Source organism: Phoenix dactylifera, chromosome 14, assembly GCF_009389715.1.
Source record: "Phoenix dactylifera cultivar Barhee BC4 chromosome 14, palm_55x_up_171113_PBpolish2nd_filt_p, whole genome shotgun sequence".
Classification (NCBI taxonomy): Eukaryota; Viridiplantae; Streptophyta; class Magnoliopsida; order Arecales; family Arecaceae; genus Phoenix; species Phoenix dactylifera.
Genome location: NC_052405.1, coordinates 10179324 through 10199488, shown reverse-complemented (window position 1 = coordinate 10199488; position 20165 = coordinate 10179324). Strand labels below are relative to the sequence as shown.

General features: G+C 36.3%; 1 protein-coding gene across 4 annotated transcripts; it reads left to right on the top strand.

The window, feature by feature from the left end:
- Positions 1–216: 216 nt before the first annotated feature.
- Positions 217–18754, top strand: LOC103720820 (protein STICHEL-like). Of its 4 annotated transcripts, none has more exons than XM_026809885.2 (8): positions 217–505; positions 675–772; positions 9978–12038; positions 12644–12863; positions 13829–14401; positions 16219–16999; positions 17979–18048; positions 18123–18754. In XM_026809885.2, the coding sequence occupies exons 3-8, from the start codon at positions 10050–10052 to the stop codon at positions 18222–18224; spliced, it is 3735 nt and encodes a 1244-aa protein (XP_026665686.2). In that variant the 5' UTR covers positions 217–505; positions 675–772; positions 9978–10049; the 3' UTR covers positions 18225–18754. The 4 variants fall into 4 exon arrangements, with proteins under 4 accessions (XP_026665686.2, XP_008808954.2, XP_038989551.1 ...); XM_008810732.3 differs by having other exon boundaries at positions 670–772; XM_039133623.1 differs by having other exon boundaries at positions 608–772.
- The last annotated feature ends 1411 nt before the right edge of the window (positions 18755–20165 follow it).

Sequence of the window (20165 nt, the reverse complement as noted above, 5' to 3'; positions counted from 1 at the left end):
TTTTTACTCCACAGAATCATGATCATGTGCATCACATGTACTATGTAACATTTTTCTCAATTGAGAAATCATAGCCATCCATCAACAGAATTTTTTTAAAATAGGATTGATGGACGGCTATGATTACTCCAAGAATGTTGCCTTGCTAGTTTTTTTTTTTCTTCTTTAAATGTTACCCCGCCCACATTGCACTGGCTTTTCATACTTATTTGCCAAATAAAGGAGAAATAAACAAATGCGGATGGAAGCACCCAACGGGGAATCTCGGCGCGTTTGGGGGGAAGTTTTTGATTTCAGCGTGTCCGAGGGAGAGAGTATACAGCGGGGCGCCAGCCCAAACCCTAGAAATTCTTCCGACCGGGCTAGCCGCTGCGTTAAATCCCCAAAGATCCCAAGATCTCTTCTCCTTTGATTCTTTGATCGTTGGCTCCCATTACACCCTTCCAAACCCCGCCTTTTCTCCTCGTTTCTTTGCTGCATTCCTTTCTCAGAATCCGGAATTCGGGTACATTTCTCGCTCCAAGATCGGTTTTTTATCTTCTTGGTTGGTGGTTGATCTCGTGGTTACTTATTAGTGTTAAATGCTGTTTTTAATGTGCCACTTTAGGCGATTTTTGGATGGATTTGATGCTGAATCATGACAAAAGTCTTTTTTTTTTTGGTGGAAAGATAAGAGCTCTTCTCTGCTCGAATCTGTGTCCCTGGTTATGCTGCTAAATGTTGGAGTATTGTGGATGTTCTGATGCGGAGCTATCATGCCCATATGATCTTGGTAATTATCCGCAAGAAATCTTGTATACTTTCGTTTCTCCTATGATTTTTTTTTTCCTGTTTGAAGTCATTGTACTATTTTGATGGGTTTTTATGATTTTTTTCTTGGGGGTATAACTTTGATGCTCCCCCTAAAGCCTTGGTTTATGGAAGATTATTCCGTCTTCTTTTCTTGGCTTTGAAAGAAACAGGATCCGTGCAGCTTCTGGTTTGTGGTAAGGTAGACTGACATACTCACATTGCGGAGTTTTCTCTTCGCCTCAAGCAGGAGAATTGTTTTATTTCAAGCACTTGGCTTCCACAGTATTGTTTTTGATGCCTAATTAGTTCAAATGGCTTGATGCCTAATTAACCGTGTGATCTTCTGTTTCATTTCATCCTAGCCAATTTTAATAATCAAAAATCATAAATAAAAATCATTCTTCCTCAAACAAACTTTTGGTAGGTGTATGTAGGTAACTTTCTTATCCATTCTTTATCAATTTTTTTCTTGTTTAATGTTTCATACAACTATCAGTTTATCATCATCTGCTCCTTACTATTACTGTTACCATTTACCATATTACATGTCTACTGTTTTATTATAATATTTCTGCTTTTCATCATCCATTGCTTTAGCATTTGGAAGTCTCTAACTTCGGATGCCATATTAATATTAATATTATTAATATTATTATTATTAATATTATTAATATTATTAATATTATTATTATTATTATTATTATTACTGTTATTTATTTTTGTTGTTAGGAATCAATGAAAGTGCATCCTGAAGTGTTGAGCTCTTTCAGGTAAAAAAGAAAGAAAGTGAATGCTGGCTCGACCAACCTTTGATCCTAAACCCCTAATAACTTCATATGTATGGTTACCATGGTTAATCTTATTTTTTTCTGACTCTGTCATCAAGTTCTCGAAGTTTCATTGAAATCATGCATTTCCTTTTCCTAATTTTGCTAATTTTGGTGGGACCTTGTTTATAATTTGTTGGCTAATCATCGAAACCAGATGATTTCCAAATGCTTCGCCATTGTCTTCCTCCATAGATCCAATGAGAAATGAGATCTTTGTCACACCATTTTTTAAGCTAAATGTTCTTAATTTTGCATTTCTTGATTACAAAACCCATACATTGCCTTTGGTCTAGACTGTATTGTTTATAACTTTTCTATGCTGTTTGAGACTCTGAATCTTTTTTTTTTAATGTTGCCATTTTTTTAATGATTTTTGGATTTTCTGTTGAACTTTGTCCCGAATAGGTGGCCCATTACATTTTAATGATTTCTTAGCAATCTTTGTTTGTTTCTAGGCTTTCTATCAGCCAATATATCTAATCATCTAATTACCACTTACCCTAATGCTTATATTGTAAGCCGGCCCCAAGTAGTTGGGAAGAGGCTAGATGATTATGCTTATGCTTAATTCTTAGATTGCATATAGTGAACATTTAATGCCCAATTCTTGGTGAATGAGAACCTGTAAAGATAAACCCCAAGTAATTGAGAGAATGCTTGATAGTTATGGTTTGTCATATTTTTTTATTTCTTTTCTTTTCTAATCTTTAACAATAGCTCTCGTGAGAACCTTTTTTGATTGCATATCAAGATCATCTATTTTTTTAAATAAATTTGATTCTGTGATTGTATTTGTTGTGGTTTTGAATTGACAGATTAAAAGATAATACACCAAAAAGCTAAACGCGCGTTAAAAGCGATTTTTTCACCCCTATCGAGTAAGTTTATCGCTTCTTTTGGAATGTGCTGAAAGGCTCAACGCACTCGTATGTAGGTCTGGGGTAATTTAACTGTATAAGCAAGGCTCGGGATATGGGGATATGGATTTCCCCTTATGGGGGATAAGCTGAAAGAGCAACAAGCAACCATGACTTATGAAGTGCATTCAAGCTCACTTTACACTAAAAAAATGGGAACCCTAGTTCGAAATATGAAACAAGTTTGCAATAGGAGAGTCGGCGGTTCAAGTCCCTCTATCCCCAACAAAAAGTCCATTTTACTTCCTAACTATTTATCCTCTTTTTTTCATCAGTGGTTCAAACAAAATTCACTATCTTTCTTTCTCATTCACTCTACTCTTTCACAAATGGATCCGAAGAGAAATCTTTGGATCTTATCCCAATTTGGTTGAATAGGCCTTTATCTTACTCTTCGAGACACTAGAATCAAACTCTTGTTTGGGATCCACTAGTTCTTTGACTGGATCAACGTATGGATCTCCTTTCGGCTCTGCTCCCATCTGAGCCTGTTCTCTTGTTGGAAACGTATATTGTCGATGAAGGAAAATGGCCAATTACAAGTAATTTAAGCTGCGTTTTTGTATTCGACTGGTATCATACATAAAAAATGCTACCCATCTTTATCAGTTTGTTCTGGAACCTGAATATAAAAATTGATCATCACACAATAAATATTGTTCCTAGACTGCTGTTGAGCTTGAACTTATGGTGATGATCATGGAGGGCTATTTTTGATTCGATTCATTTCACTTAGCTGTTAAGGCTATGTGGTAGACTCATTATATATGCAAATATTATTTACATAATTCTTTTCATCAGTTAGGAAAGCTAAGAGAGACTTGTAAATCATGCTCTTAGGAGTGGTCAACTATTGACCTTCATAAACTATGTTGCATTTATTCATTTCACTGCTGTATTTTCTGGAGATGTGGAGATATTGTGTACTTTTTTGCGTTTCCCAACATCAGTGGAACTCATTGTGACTTGGGAAATGATAGCTACAAAGTACGAACACGTCCTATATTCTTAAAGCTAAAAAAATTGCAGCCTATAAAGCTTGTCTAGAATGTAATGATTTATATAATGGATATTCGTGAAAACTCTTTTATCATTCTTTTTGAATGGAAAGTTTTGAGAAAGGTTAAGGCAGAAGGGGAAACATGATTCCAAGTATCGTGATGTGGAGAATAAGGAGCTAAAAAGGTTAATTGAGGATTTGAATCCAAGTTGATGAAAACTTTTAACAAACATGATCAACATAAATATTACACTATTTTTCTCTCTCACAAAATTATATAAACATTGTAGGATTGTTTTGGTATTATTTATAACATAGGAAACTCATGAGTTGATCCGCAGGACCGCACATGTGTTATATAGAGTCTAAGCCAGGAGCTACAGACATCTTTGGATCAAGAAATGTCTTATAACTGGTGTGGACTATGATTGAATTTTTTTGAACATTTTTGATAGTGGGCTTTTAGAGTATCAAAATGTTTAGCTAAGAGAAATTTAAACAAAGTATGAAATATGATCCCCATGCCAATGTTGCAGGATATGAAAAGAGCTTAAACAATGGCTATTATAGAAATGATTTAGCTCCAAAGATATGATCTAATAGCTAAACATTAGATCATAATAGCAGCACTTTGATGTACTAAGTTATGGTTATGAACTTTTCTTGTAATTGTTGAGTACATTTTGTTGAATTGAAACCCGTGCCCTTGGAGAATCTATGAAGAGGACGAATAAGCTCCTGAAGCAACTGGTTATGAACTTAAGCTCACATTCATCACCTAAGAAATCAAGATATAGTGCTCTTGATAAATCTTGACCTTTAGAGCCATTTCAGTAGGGGTGCAATGCCAATCAGAACAAACCTGACTAAGAAACACCTAATGGAGCCTACCCAACTCCAAAATCTTCAACTTGAACACAGTATTATTTGATTGGGTTACTTAGGTTGGATTGGGAGCTTTGTTGTGGAAATAAAGGTTAAGATTTGGCTGAATTTGATCAGAACCCTGCAGAAAATAGGGTAAAATTGATGTTATATTGGATTGGGAGCCCTATTGCAGAAATTGAGGTTGGGTCAGGATAGTTTGGGTTACTCAAGCTTTCAACATAGATCCAACTCAACTTGATATGGGGTTGACATTTTCAGCTCAAGCCTGACCAAAAGTTATGTACATTTTGGCCAACCCACATCCAAATTGCAGGTTGGGTTTGCTTGGATTCGGATCAACCCAGCATACGTTTCAACCTATCTGTTAATGAAAGCCAATTGCCAAAATCTGTCTATAATTCAATTTTACAACACTCTTAAAACCCATATATATTTAATTTTAAAGGAAATGTTTCCAAGTCTAGTCCTACAATCCTAGTGGGACTAGCAAATCCTGAACTAAATCTAATAAATGTCATATCAATTACCTTTGCCAAACTTATTTGGAGCTTCCCCATATTCTTCACTATCATTCCCAGCTGTTCTCTAAGCTAGTCTCTGGCATCTTCTTTTTGCAGGGATTATTAGTAGAGGTTAATGGACAGACGATGTGTATGACTGCCTCATGCTGATATGTGATATTTGGTAGCCAAACTTGAGTTCCCATTTACCCTTCTCAGTGCTACCACCTTAGAGTTCAAGTGGGAGAGATTGTTTGCACAACCCGCAACAACAAAAGGAAGGGATGGGTTTGGTTTAAATTAAATAAGGTTATGAATGGGCTCAATCTGCTTTAGAAGATATTTAAGTTTGATCATCTTCATATTCAGTCTAGTCTAGTTTAATTTTGAGTCATGTAAAGACCTAATTTGGTCCTTTTGGTGCCAGTTTAAGTGTAGGACGGTTGGTATAATTTAATTAAATTTTGGGTTGCCTTATAGATAGCATGGATCTAAGGCCCAGAATAATTTTCCTAGTGAGGGGTATAACTGGATGTTTGAGTCTGCAACATCTCAACTAAGGGAGTTCTAAACTAGCTGCTTAAGTTCAGTATTGCTCAAACATACTCTTTTTTTGGGGGAAGTTTAAATATTGCTTTAAATAAAAAAATCTGGTATTGCATTCCAACTCTTCTTTTGAGTTCCTGCACCCATGCTTTAGTGCAAAATGTGCTGCACCCTATTCCAACTGGAGACATTTCTTGTTTGTAACCTTGGAAGTTGTTTGCCAAGGATATGGCAAAGTTAATTTTTGCAATCATTTCTTAATTGGTGGCACTCTCATAATTGTTCTCAAAAAATAAAGAAAAAAAGAAAAAAACTGCCCTTTTCCCCCCTTCCATGCACATATCAACATACCGGAGCAAAATTCTGTGATTGAATTGTATTGTTGATGAGTTATGAATGATAAGTTTTGCCCTTTTTGTATTTCTTTTTTTAATCCAATTTCCAGGAATGTGTTGGAGCTAGTTGTCCAATTTATTTTGGATTGGATGAAGTGCTAATAACAAAAAAATATGGAGAAGGAGATGGAGGGGTATAAAAGAGTAGAAGAGTGAAGGAAATGAAAGGCAGGACGATGGGAAGATTAATTTCTTTTCATTTATTAATTTTAGACATATATTATTCATGCCATTTAGAAATGAATAGTCGTTTGTGGTAGCAAATTTCGGTTCACTAAAATTTAGGCTTGAGCGTGGTTAGGCCAAGCACTTGTTTGCATTGGTTTAACATCTTTATTAGTTCTCTAAACAATGTGTTTGAGGGAACAAGAATTGCAGCTTGACTCATATGGGAAGATTTATCAAACGAGTAGAGACACTCTACAACCTGATGTCCTTAATTTAAATAACGCAAGCCAAAACAATTGATGTAATGCAAGGTTCAAAGGATATGATACATTGTCCAAAATTTAGGACATGGGATTATGGATATGGGTTCTAAAACTCTATGTAACACATTGATGCGCCAGCATATAAGGTTGCATATAGATGTTGACAATCATCTGTTCAACGAAAATGAGCATGATCCTCGTAGATGCTTTGTCTCCTCTCATGCTCTACTTCCATGGAAGAGGCAGGCCATGTGCTTTAACTAGATCCATCTAATCCATTTGCATCGAAAACCACCTCCTCCCCCCGACCCTCTCCCTGCTCTCTCTATTTTAGTCTTTTCCCAAGATTAGACCTTGGACAATTGGCTCTCTCTCTCTTCCCCCAATCCCAAGTTGATTGGGATCACCTTTTCTTGTGGAAAAAATCTGAAGGATCAAATTCACAAAAAATAATTGCTGAAGTTATGTAGAGTTAAAGATTTTGACATTCACCAAAAGAAAAGGTTTTAAAACAAATCCAAGTTGGATTTGGATCTTATGCAAAATAAAAAGATGAGAAAATTATGCTCAGGATCAACTTCAAGATCTGAAAGCCTATGAAAGACTGTATGCACGGTCATGCCCCAGAAAGGCAAAAAAGCTAAGCTTGAGTCAACCATACATTGAGAAGGACACTGCTTAAGATTTCATTAATCTTCTACTGTATCTCAGGGATGAGCTTACCCTTACATATGTAGGCCGCAGACCTTCAGAACCTAGACTACACCAAGTCATTGAGTAATTAAAATGAATCCTGATCCTTGAACTAAACTTATGACAAACCCAAACAAGAAAATGACATTTATGTCTCTAAACCTGTCATTGTAGTTCCTTGCCATGACAACTTGGTCAAAATGAGAATTAGTGCATTCAACTCATCTAAAGGATGTCTCATTGAGGCACACTGAAATCATGGTACTATACATAAAACTGACCCTCGGTTCTTTAAGTCAGCGACCCTTGAAATTTTGCTAGAATTAAATTCAATAAAATTATATATATATATATATATATATATATATATATATATATATATATATATATATATATATTCAAGAAGACTCATCTAACTCCTCTAGACTATATCATTTCTCCTCTCTACATCATATGATGCTCTTGTTTTTCTCGTGGTTGCTATTGCTAGTTGGCAACACAGAATATCTGGCCATCCATGGTGGCAATTTGTATAGGCATGGAACCAAATGTTGTAGCTAAGATGGGAGGGAAGGTAAGATTTTGGTTTGATACTGAAGAAAAAAATATGCTGATTCTAACTTCTAAGCTCACAATTTTAGGTTTCTCGTGGGTTTCTTTTTCCTATGGGTGTCTAAAATTGACCTAGACTCTTTAGCTTGTCTATGTGCACCTGAAAATTTGGTTTAGGTTGGCCTTTTAGAAACCTGAACAAGTTCCAGTCAGCCTGAACCCAATACAAGTCTTGTTGGGTTGTCTATCCGACTGGTCATGTTGACAAGGTCAGTCTGGTTAAACGGGAAACTTGGAACTTAATTGTCATTGTCTTAGTCCAGCCTAGTAAGTTAAATCCCAACTCCTAAGCTGCCTAAACCGGGTCTCTGCCACATGATTTTGTTGTTTATATTAGATGAGAATTGGGCTTTATCGAGTAGGATGGCTATTTTCTCAGTATTTATGATGACTTTTTTTATGTTGGCTTGCTTTTCTCTACTTTTTGAGGTAAAATTTCTTTTATAAGCAGAATGTTATGTTTTTAATGTTTTATTTTTGTTAATTCTCTTATAATCTTGCTGGGTGGACTTGAACCTGGCTCAAATTAGAGACAGTTGGGCATGGGTTTACATTGTACCAATCTCATTGAATTTACATATTGTTAAATTTTGCATTTTTGACCCAACCCAAATTTGACACGATCTGAACCTGACCAGACCCACCTGATTTTTCACCTGCAGTTTTCCTTGTTTGTTGCTTTAGTCTTCCCATATAAATGTGTCATTTGTCAGAAATGTGCTTGATCTTCCTTTTTTCTTAACAATATTTCTTCCTTTTGTGTGCTTGATCCACCTTTTCTATTTCCTCCTTGAATTCTTCTCTCAAGTTCCTCCCATGGTAACAATAATTTTGCAATTTATGATTTACAAGGGTCATTTGACTCGATTTCTTACTTATACCACAAGGGAGTGTCAGGAAAATCAGACAGCACAAATGACAAATTTTGCTTGTTTAAAAGTGAGCGCCATTGTTCTCAAACACCTGGGGTTCCAAATTGTCCTTTTTCTGAGAGGGAGAGAGACTGTGTTCCTTAGAGAAGAAGAGAAACTAATGGATCTGGATAGTAAATATTTGATTAGTTTGGTTCAAGTGGCGTGAGTCATTATATTTAGATACTTCTTTTGTTGTCAGCTTGCTTCAAGTTAAATCCAAACTTGTTAAATAAGCCCCAACTTGGTATTTAGATTATTGATAGTGTAATTTTCTTCCTACAGATAGGCATTTTTTAACTCCATTTCATCCTTCTAAAAATTACATACGTCTCAGTTTGTAGATAACACTTATCTTTCAAAATGTTTTTTAGGGTGCTAAAAAGCATCAGCTTTTAGAGAAGATAACCTAAATAAGAACATCAGAGGATTAGGTGCGAGCATTTAGTGAAGGCACAATCATATGTCTGTATAGGCCTTCAGGTCGGTACATGTTTACTTAAACATGTATTTGTAAAATGTGTTTTGGTTGCAATCTCCCAATTTTATTTTTTGATTACGGCTACAGAAATTGGATTCAACTTTTTATTCTTTCAAAATCTTAAATTTTTCTCACCAAAGAAACTTAAATTTTTAAAATGAGGAAACTAAGCAATTTGTTGGATCTTATTTGCAAGCCATTTTAAGTTGTTAATGCTAGAAATAGTCATGTAAGCTGAGCATTATACACTTTATATTACAGTAGTTGTATAATAGCTTGTTTTGACAGTTTTCACAAATCTTGTTTCCAGATCATAAAATTAGAAATCAATCATTTAAACAATGCCAAGTCATTTTATTAAATTTACGATCCTCAAAATATTTCAGAGCCAATAATGATAACTTTTAGTAATTTCTAATTTTAAACATTGCAAAGATTACCTTTTCTCAAGAGATAAACATACATAATATCTATGGCATGGTTCTTTCATTTACACCCCAAGGTCTTATATTGCCCAATAACTGTGGATAATTCTTATTGGAACTGGAAAAAGTAGTTCAACGGTTGATTAATAGATCAAAAATTTATGGAGGATAAGGGCATCTTTCTATATTTTAGACTAATCTTTTATTTGGAATGTCAATTATTTCTATTGTTTAGTGATCATTTGGATGCAAGCAAATAACTTATTTTCTTTCTAGTACATTTGTCTTTTTTCTTTCATATGAATATCCATATGGGGATTTATGGTCTATATCTTTGCATGTGTTTTACAAGTAGGTTACTGAAATCTTAATCTGACTATGGTTTCCTTTTATCAATTGTTTCTGTTTTGTTGTCTTTTACTTACAACCTTTTCATCCGTGGTTCCTGAAGGATTCTGTTTTCCCTCTTCTTCTTTTTTTTCTTTTAAAAAAAGTCATAATTCTGCTATTTAGCTTAACCTGTTCTTTAATAGTAACAACATACTTCCTTTTGCAGGTTAGCCAGTTCTGGGCTGCTTTTATGTCTTGAATTTGTGGTCTAAAGTCAGGTTCTAGTTTGTGAGAGAAAATGGTGGAGATCTGTGCAGGTCCAAGTGAACTTCACCTGAGGAAGGAGCTTACTGCTCTTCGAAAGGCACGGTATTTACGTGATCCTGAAACTTGTTCATCATGGAGGTCCCCTTTGAGTTCCAAATCATTTGCAGCAACTTCTACTGTGAACTATGAAAATGGGATCAAAAGGAAGCTAATAGGAGAAAATAATTGTCACGAGTCACTAGAACCACCTTCAAGAAGTGAAAACAGAAGGAAAAAAGTTTACCTCTACAATTGGAGGCATGATTCTGGTAAATCGAGTGACAGTGGAATAAAATTGGATTGCAGTGACAGGCAAGTATCAGTTGAAGGGAGTCCAGAGGACAGCTTGAGCACTCCTCATGATTTAGATTCTAAGAGCTATACTTATCTTGAAGCTCCTGTAAACATTTATAATGTTGCAGCTACAAATTCAGAGACTTCAGTGAAAAGAACTGTTAAACATCTGAGAAAAAGTTCTGTTTCAAAACAAGGGGCAGTTAAGCATTCAGCAGTTCCGAATCTTCTAGACCTTCCATCCAGCTCCTTAGGAATTCTTAATACAGTTGAGCAGTCTGATGATACTGAGAACTACAGTTCTGAGGATTCACGGCTGTTAGCACATGAGCTAACCCGGAAAACTGGCTACCTATCTCGCTCTGCCTCACCATTGTTACCTGGATCTGGATGTAGGAATTGGCTGCAATCATCCAAAATCTGGAGTACTAGAAGAGAGGGGTCATCTCATTCTTATACTCCTGCATCAACTAGCTCTTGCCACAGATATTATGGAGCTCGAAACCCCAGTACTGTTGGGTCATGGGATGGAAGTGCTACTTCTTATGATGGGGATGAACTGGATCAACCAGACTTACCAAGGCGCCAAGGATGTGGTATTCCTTGCTATTGGTCGAAAAGAACCAAAGACAGAGGCTGTGGAGGTTTTTATTCTCCTTCACTTTCTGATACTTTGAGGAGAAAAGGCAGCAGTATCCTTTGTGGGAGCCAGACATTGTATAATAAGAAGAGATCGTCTAGTTCCCACAAGCGAAAATACCTGTCAAAGTCTTGCCAAGGTTTGCCGTTGTTGACTAACAGTTGTGATGGAGGTGATTCATCATTGGATACCGCTAGTGATGAACTGTCCGCTAACTTTGGGGAGCTTGATTTGGAGGCATTGAGCCGGTTGGATGGAACAAGATGGTCTAGCTGTAAAAGCCAAGAAGGAGTGGAATTAAGCCGAACTGAAGAGACTGAGTTGGACATCCCGGAGCAAAGAAGCTTGAGCCAGAAGTATCGGCCAAGGTCTTTTGATGAAATAATTGGACAAAATATTGTTGTGCAGTCGCTTAATAATGCCATCTTTAGGGGAAGAATAGCCCCTGCATATCTGTTTCAAGGCCCACGTGGGACAGGAAAAACGTCTATAGCAAGAATATTTGCTGCGGCTTTGAATTGTCTATCAACCAAAGAGAACAAGCCATGTAGCTTCTGTAGTGAGTGCACTGCTTGTTTCAGTGGAACTGGATCAAATTTGAGAGAGGTGGATGCCGCCAATAAGAAGGGTATAGACAGAATTAGGTTATTGGTAAAAAATTTATCTCTGGCTAAAACATTTTCGGGATACAAAGTCTTTGCTGTTGATGAATGTCACATGCTATCTTCGAAAATGTGGTCAGCCTTTATGAAATTTCTTGAGGAACCACCACCTCGTGTTGTCTTCATATTCATAACTGTTGACCCAGACAACTTGCCCCGAGCGATAGTATCACGGTGTCAGAGGTACATCTTTTCGAAGATCAAAGATGTTGATATAATCTTCCGGTTGAGAAAGCTTTCTGCTGCAGAAAACCTTGATGTTGAATTGGATGCTCTAGATTTGATTGCATTAAACTCAGATGGTTCACTTTGGGATGCAGAAACAATGCTAGATCAACTGAGTTTGCTGGGAAGAAAAATCACCACTTCTCTTGTAAATGATCTAGTAAGTTTGCAGCCCAATATTTCTGTTGTTTAGATTATGTTATAGTTGCATTTAATCTTTGTTTTGAGATTCAATTTAACTTAAAGTTTAAACTCTGATTCATTTATAATCTTCTTATATTAGTTTTGACGAAATAATACTGAACTGATTTATGGAATACTGGTGACTTTGATCATTTGCTGGGAAGGTATTAATGATAATGAAATATGGATTCACTCCACAAGTCTAATCATAGCACATGTGAATATGTGATATTACTAGGAGATTAGCGAGCATTTGGTCAGGCCATTGATTTTCTGGAGTCAATAATCTAGAAACAGTATTAATCTTTTTTACTTTGTATGGTAAATATTTATTTAGCATTTGTAAATTTCTGTTTTTGTTTGATGATGAATTTTTTAAATCTTTTTCTTAGAATTATCAGGTTTTTTGGCTTTTGATTTCACCAATGCTGTCAATAGTAGCAAAGTTTTATAATTAAATAGGCATTGTAATTTTTTAGTGAAACTAATGATTGTTAAATATTGGCTTAGGCTTCATTTATGTAGTAGTTTGTAGTAGGATTTACTTTTATATCAGAAGCAACTTATTTTGTAAACTTCCAGGTTGGGGTTGTCTCAGAGGAGAAATTACTTGATCTTCTGGAGATAGCCATGTCATCAAACACTTCAGAAACTGTCAAAAGGTCCAGAGAGCTGATGGATTCTGGTGTTGATCCAATGGCCCTGATGTCTCAATTAGCTGGGCTCATAATGGACATCATTGCTGGAACTTACCAGTTGGCTAATTCACAATGTGGTGGTACAACTCTTGGCAGGCGAAGTTGTGAGTACATAAGTTCATCTAATACTTGTTTCTTTCACCTAAATCTAATACTTGAACATCCTTCTAGTAAAGGATGTTCAAAATATATGTGCAGAATATGTGATACCCTCTATTCATTGATGCAAACTGCTCAGTCAATATGCCAAGTTCAGTTAGACCTTTGCCATTCAACAAAGGAGAGTCATTTCATAAATGTCCTTGGATGGTTTCAAATTGTAACAAGAATGGGTCATGTACATGTAAATCCATGTCGTGGTGTGGAGATGAGTGTCGTTTTGGTTTTACCGATGGTGGTGTTATTATTCATCATAAACTCAACATAATCCTTCTTACCTAATTAATATTTCTTGTTACCATTTATATACTATCAACATTTTGTTGTATTATTATCAGTCTACTGTGGCATCCTATATCTTTATGTATGTAGCCAGTTGTTTCTAATGCCATTATCATTGATTGTACGATGGTCTCAAATCTTGGTGGGACGTCCCACGGGACACCGGGACAGGACTGTCCCAGCATCCAGATCATCACATCCTGACATATTCTATGTCCCAAGTGTTGGGATGAGATAGGACAGTGGTGCGTCCCATTCCATGGGCAGACCAGGACAACCCCATCCCATGAGATTTAAAACCTTGGATTGTACTGTGATGACATAATTCTTTGGTCTCTTTTGTCATTTCCTATCTAGCAATTGGTGACACATATTTTATTTTCAGTAATTGGCTCCTATATCTTACCTTATCTGTATCTCTAAATGTCTTGCTCCACTATCTTTTACATTTTTATGCAGCAACATTTTTTTTGCTGAATTTAAAATGCCACATCAACTATATCAGCATGTTTTACTTTTTATATCCGTATAAACTGTAGCTGACAATGGTGGTGTATGCTCTTCAATTAACTCAGATTGATTCAAAGGTCTGATTCTTATATCCTTTGCTCCTGGGTTTGTTCTCCAGTAACAGAAGCGGAATTAGAGAGGTTACAACAAGCATTGAAGATTCTTTCAGATGCTGAAAAGCAGTTACGGCTTTCAAGTGAGCGCTCAACATGGTTCACTGCAGCTCTTCTTCAGCTTGGCTCTCGCCATAATTTAGAAACTAATGAATCAAGCAGCAGCAGCAAACACAGTGCTAAAAAATTTAATCCTAGTGCATCTGAAATGGTTAAAGACACCCCATTTTCCAAGAACAAGTCTCATCCTTCATGTATGCTCCAGGGATCAGATTTAGCTTTGATTCCTAGAGCAACCAGCGGACGCCCTAGCCCTCGTGGTTCATCCTTGTCATATAGAATGACAATGAATGAGAACTTAATCTGCGATGTGCTGCCTGCAGACAGTAGATTTCTTGACAGAAGCTTACTAGATTCTACTCAGACAAATGACACCCCAGGAAAAACTGTTGTAAGGTGTGTAAGTGCCGACAAGTTGGCTGAGATTTGGAAAAGGTGCATCCAGAGATGCCATTCAAAGACGTTGAAAGAATTACTTGGAGCTCATGGAATGCTAGTATCAATCACTGAATGCGAAGGTAAGCCATATTTTATCCTAGACTACTATCTGACTTGTAGATAGTTGATTGACATGCTGTAGACCTACATTGGTAACTTTTTCTGGTTGACCACTCATCTACCTCTCTTAAGCATTTATAACATTTCGGAGCACTTGTTTGTGATCCTATAAGCATGGATTGTAAGTGCTGACTGTCAGAGCCATTCTGGTCCGGGACTAACCATGTATGTACTATGTCATGCCAAGATATGCGGTATGCCTGTCATGCATAGGCACAGTAGCATGCCAAGTTCTGGCATGCAGCCAGTATCATGCCAGTGCAGTGTGCCAGAAAAGCGCTGATACTATATTTATCATGCCATGCTCTGCTATGAGCACTGCAATCCATGTGTACAAGTTGGCATGTGGAATCTATGACCTTGGCCACCAGGCAGAACTCAAGACCAGATTGACGCTCCTTGGAACTAATAAGGAATACTCCTTTAGTCTGCTTCAGTTTGACTAAACTCTCCATGCATTTTTTTTATTAGGGCTTCAAGTGGGTTGAATTAACCCACTTCTGATCGGGAACTGATCCACAACTAATCCTATCCAACCCGAACCAAAGTTGTTTGGATTAGGTTTAGATTCAAGAACATGATCTATTTTTCATATGGATTGGATTTGGATCCTTAGATTCCCAATTCAAACCAAACCGGCCTGAACCGATTCAAAACAAGTATGCTAAATATTTCAAAACTATCCTTGCATATAAGAAATTCGTCTTCTTATGACATAATTTGTCAATAATTTATGTTGATAATTATAATCATGCATGATTATCAATCAAATCTTATATAGAATGTGTTTTTGATAATATTTACATGTTGTTTACTATTAGTTTATTGCATGAGATGTTTATGATATAACTAGATAATCAATTTATATATATTTATTGTGAATCATGTTTGCATTGTTTTTGACTTGGTTTAGCCCGAAAAATCTGATGGATTTATAGAAATAATATTGAAAAGCACAGGGAATTGGATTAGGTTTGGGTTCAATTTTTTGACCCAATGCAAATATGGATTGGGCTTGGGTTTGTTGTCATCCCTGATCCAACCCAACTCGCTTGCAGCCCTGTTTTTGATATCTCGCTACAATTCAGAGAGTTATGGTTCTGCTGTGTGGAGATCTTTGAGGCAGTAGCATCCAGCAATTGAAATCAGCAGATAATGATCCTATTGTACATATAGGTTCTATGATATATTGTAATCTTGAGGGAAAGCAATAAAATCAAGTAAACATGAGCTCGTAGGGACTTCAATATTGCTAGAAGCTTTAGCCTTATATATCCTTTTACAGTGCTCAATAGCTTATTACATATGAGATGCTATATATGAGTTGAGGTGGATGCACATTTTAAATATTGACAACTCTTGAAAACTTATAAATAGGTGGAGAAATAAAAATAAAGATTTTATGTAACTATTGGGATATTAATAAAATTTTGTATGTTTAGGGAAATTCATTTTTCATAGTATGTTCCCAAGAATTCTGACATTTTAGGACTTTTGATATAGATAATGCCTGTCTGTCATTTTTTATTGATTGATTCAGCCAGTCCTTTCAATTCCTCATCAAGCTCTCGTCAATCAATCATATTATCTGCATTCCCATTTATAGTGGCCATTACATTCAAGTGTAATATTAAAAGCTCTTTCTTTATATTACTTTTACATACCCTTCTCTAAGCTAATATTTTTTTATCTACAAAAGGCAAAATGCTGGTCAGTCATTCATCTTATTATGAAGTTGTTCTTGTGTAAGATATAGTCTAATGCTACTCCTTTGCAGGCATTTTGATTGCTCTCATAGCATTTGAGGATAAAAATATAAAATCCAGAGCTACGAGATTCTTGAGCAGTATCACAAACTCAATGGAGATTGTGCTGAGACAGAATGTAGAGGTCAGATTAGGTCTTGTGACTGAAACATTCCCATCAAAGTCTCTCATCAGCAACCAAATAGAAATAATTGGAAACTTGGAAAAGGAAAGGAAGATAGAATCTGAGAATTTAGCTGATTCTTCAGATAAAGATGGACTCAGAGGAAACCCCAACATGGCTGGGAAAAGTTTGGATTATTCTGATGGAATGTTTCAGAGAACACTAGAGAATAGCTCTCAGGTCGCAGACAGAGACTTCCAAGTGGCAAATTTTTCCACACGTTCTTCGGAAGGAAATAATGGAGCCAGCAATGCTAAAGAGAAAGGGCAGGAGGTTTTAGTTCAGAGGACACAGACAGCACCTACTGATGAGCAAAGGTTGGAGAGTGCATGGCTTCAAGCTGCAGAAAAGTATATGCCTGGACTGGTTAGTCTTCCAAAACCTGAGAAGAACCAAGTTCTGCCGCAAAATGGTGTCAGCAGTCAGAATCAAGATCAGTCTTCAGCTGCACTGGGCATGTCATCAAAACATTGGGAAGATGAATTGAATCATGAGATCAAAGCTTTAAAAATTGGCAATACTCAAGGGCACCATATGGAACAATTTGTTGGGAGGGTCAATCACCATGCCATTTCGCCTAGTTTATTACACAGTAACAACCACACAGCCAATTTTGACAGAGAGAACCTGTGAGTTATAATTTCTTTCAAAGGATTTCAAAGCAGACAAGTGCATTTATCAAATTATCTGTTCATCTGTTCTTTGCTTCTTCTTTTTTTATTTGTGAAAATATGTTTGGAACAATCCAGAACTGAATCTTAATAATGTAAGCTTCAAATTTTGAGGAAATTATTGTAAACCTCTCACAGAAATCTGAGTTTCGATCATTTCTTGTGCAATAAAAATAATGTTTATTAATTTAGGAACTGATCAATGAGTTTAGACTTGTATTTCTGTTGTTGAGGTCCTTATGTTTATTGTTCACATCCAACTTCTTAAATTTGTATCTTTCAATTTAAACTTTATATGATAGAAACCCCCTAGTACATTATTAAACAATTAATTGAGTAGCTGATGCAATGTTTGTTGCTTGTTACTATGTTTTCACATTAGTTTTATAATGCAACTAAAGATGTGTGAAAAAGAACAGTAAATACCTATGTTACTACGTTATCAAGGCCAATATCTTTGCAAGGTTTTCTTGAGTAGATGTTCTTTATAACTCATTGTAGCCTCGGGGTATGGATCAACAACTTTCCACTGTGGAGAATGGAGATAATGGTGGATGTGTTTATATTACCAATATCTAGCATGTAGAATTGGAGCTTTTTGCCAATTTTATTTTGGAGATATTATTTCCTATATTTACAAACCATATTTTCACCCTAGAATTTTTGTTTTTTTCCCCCGGGAGGGGGGGGGGGGGGGGGCTGTATCCCACATCTATTTTTAAAAGTTAAACTGATCATGTAGTTTTCATTGCCTTATAATTTGCACCAACACTTGATTTCATCTGCATCGAGTCAAAATGTCTGAACCATTTGAATTTTAAAGCTTTATGATCTGAAATTCAGTAATGGATTTTATAATATATTTGATTCAATTTTTTTTATTATTCAATCTTTTTTTATTTTTCAGCTGGCTATACTAATTATCGCCATGTTGCAGGGGGTATGAATCAGGACCTGGTTGTAATGGGCTCCTTTGTTGGAAAACTCACAAACCCCATAGAGGAAAGGTAAAGGTTCTCATTTACATTGTTCCTGGAGAGGATTAAATGCCTGGAATGACCAAGACTATTTTTATTATCAGGTGAAACAAGGAACTCATGTGCGGTCACAAAAGATCGGCCGCCTTTCATTGTTTGGGCAGTGTGGGAAGTCAAGGTCAACAGAAAGCAGATTCAAGAAATGATCAAACAAAATCAGAAATATAAAGCCTCTGAAGTGCATGCCCTCTTACACCTTCCTGTATATTTTCATAGAGTTATTCATTCTTCGCATATAGAAGGTAATTGGATGAGTTTGTCATCTCTTGTGATTCTGCTAGACTAGCCACTCTCCACAGGGAATGGAATGAAAAGGATGGCAAACCAAGATGAATTCCTTTCTGATAGGTTCACTTGAGAACTGGTGGCTGATCAAGTTGGTTATTCTGAAGCTAATATGTTTACTTTCCAAGCTGGCGACAGATGCTGTGGTATTCAGCATTTATTGAGTTTCTTCAATTAAATTTTTGTTGTTTTTGCACCTTCATGGGTCTTAACTTACATTTACTATGATGGGATTTGTGTCATGGTTTGAATCACCAGCTAAAATGCATTCTCCCCCCTAAATGGAAAATGGGAGAATGGAGCACTTGCACAGGGTTGAAATGATGGCCCTCTTTTAACATTAATGTGGTCAGATGATAGATTCCATTTTGCAAGTAGTTCGGTATTTGCTGAAGTTTATTGTGTTGCGACTGTAATGCAGAAGTTTGGTTTGCCAATGACGAGGATCCAGTCGATGGATATCAAATCCATTGTTTCTTGGGCATATCAAAAATTCTAGTAATTGCTTCGCCGTTATTAGTTTATATGATGTGTATCGAGGAATTCAGCCCCTCCACCCCCTTCTGCCACCTCCCCCTCCGGCTATATTACGAGCCCTCTTCTAGAATGTTTTTGTAGATTTCTGAAATTTTATGGTGGATCAAGAGGATAATAAATTTGGGAATCCAAGGTATGCTCATCTTTTATAGAGAGAGAGTTGTGTTGAGGTGAGGGTGGCCTCCGGCTTTGCTTAACCGATTCCTCAGGAAGATGGATTTTGAACAAGATGGAGCTGCTTTTAATATAAGATCAGCAGCAAAAAAACTATAATTTTCTGCTCTAGAATGAGTGTCTCCAGATAAGATAAGCCTAGAATTAAACACACACAATGGACTGGATACAAACAAACATAAGAAAACAAGAAGTGATGACCCTATGTTCTGTTTGTTTCTGCTCTGTCCCGTTGATTCACTCTTTGCGGAACTACAGTACATATCGGAAGAAACTCTTTCGATTAACTGAGAAAGAGAATCACTGTTATCCAGCACCAAATCATGCTGCTTTAATTTCTAGTGCACTTAAAAGTAACATTCTCCAGAAAATTGCAATATAGGAACAAATAATTGTTGACTTGATTTCCTGCAGTGTTTGAAAAGCTCAAGTCTGACCTGATGCTCAGCTATTCTGAGGAAATAGATAAGCATATCATAGTCTAGCAAATACTAATATATGAATTCCTTTCAAGTTTATATCACTTCTTAAAGTAAAAAAATAAAATTAGCAGAAATTGTTGCCATTGCTTCATGGGATCCTTAGATGACTGAAAGTAAGGCCATTCAATTTTCTATGAATAGAGAAGATAACCATCTTAACCTTGCAATCTATACAAAGGCAGTCAGCAATCGTTAACCGTGGTTGTTTTGAATTATCAATGTGGGTTGGAACAGTGACTTGATTGATCCTTCAGCATGTTTTATAGAAACTAAAACAACTTTTTATAGGACAAGTCTTCCCTGTTAGGGAATTATTGAAAAGGATAAAAAATAGAAATTTTAAATTAACAATGCGATTATGAAGTCTTGTTTCGAGTTCGACTGCTAGCACAAAGCAATCAGAAGCAGTTGAAAATGATGGGAAACATAGAACTGAGAATGAAACCAGAGGGTTTCGAGCATGCGACCAAACAGGATTTCATTTTTTTTCTCTAAAAAAATTAAGTCAAGGGAAATAGCAACAATTTTGCTGCACTAATTTACTGCAATTTCAGCAACGCTACATGTCTTCCCTATGAGAAGATTTTCCAATTCCTTGATGTTTCATTG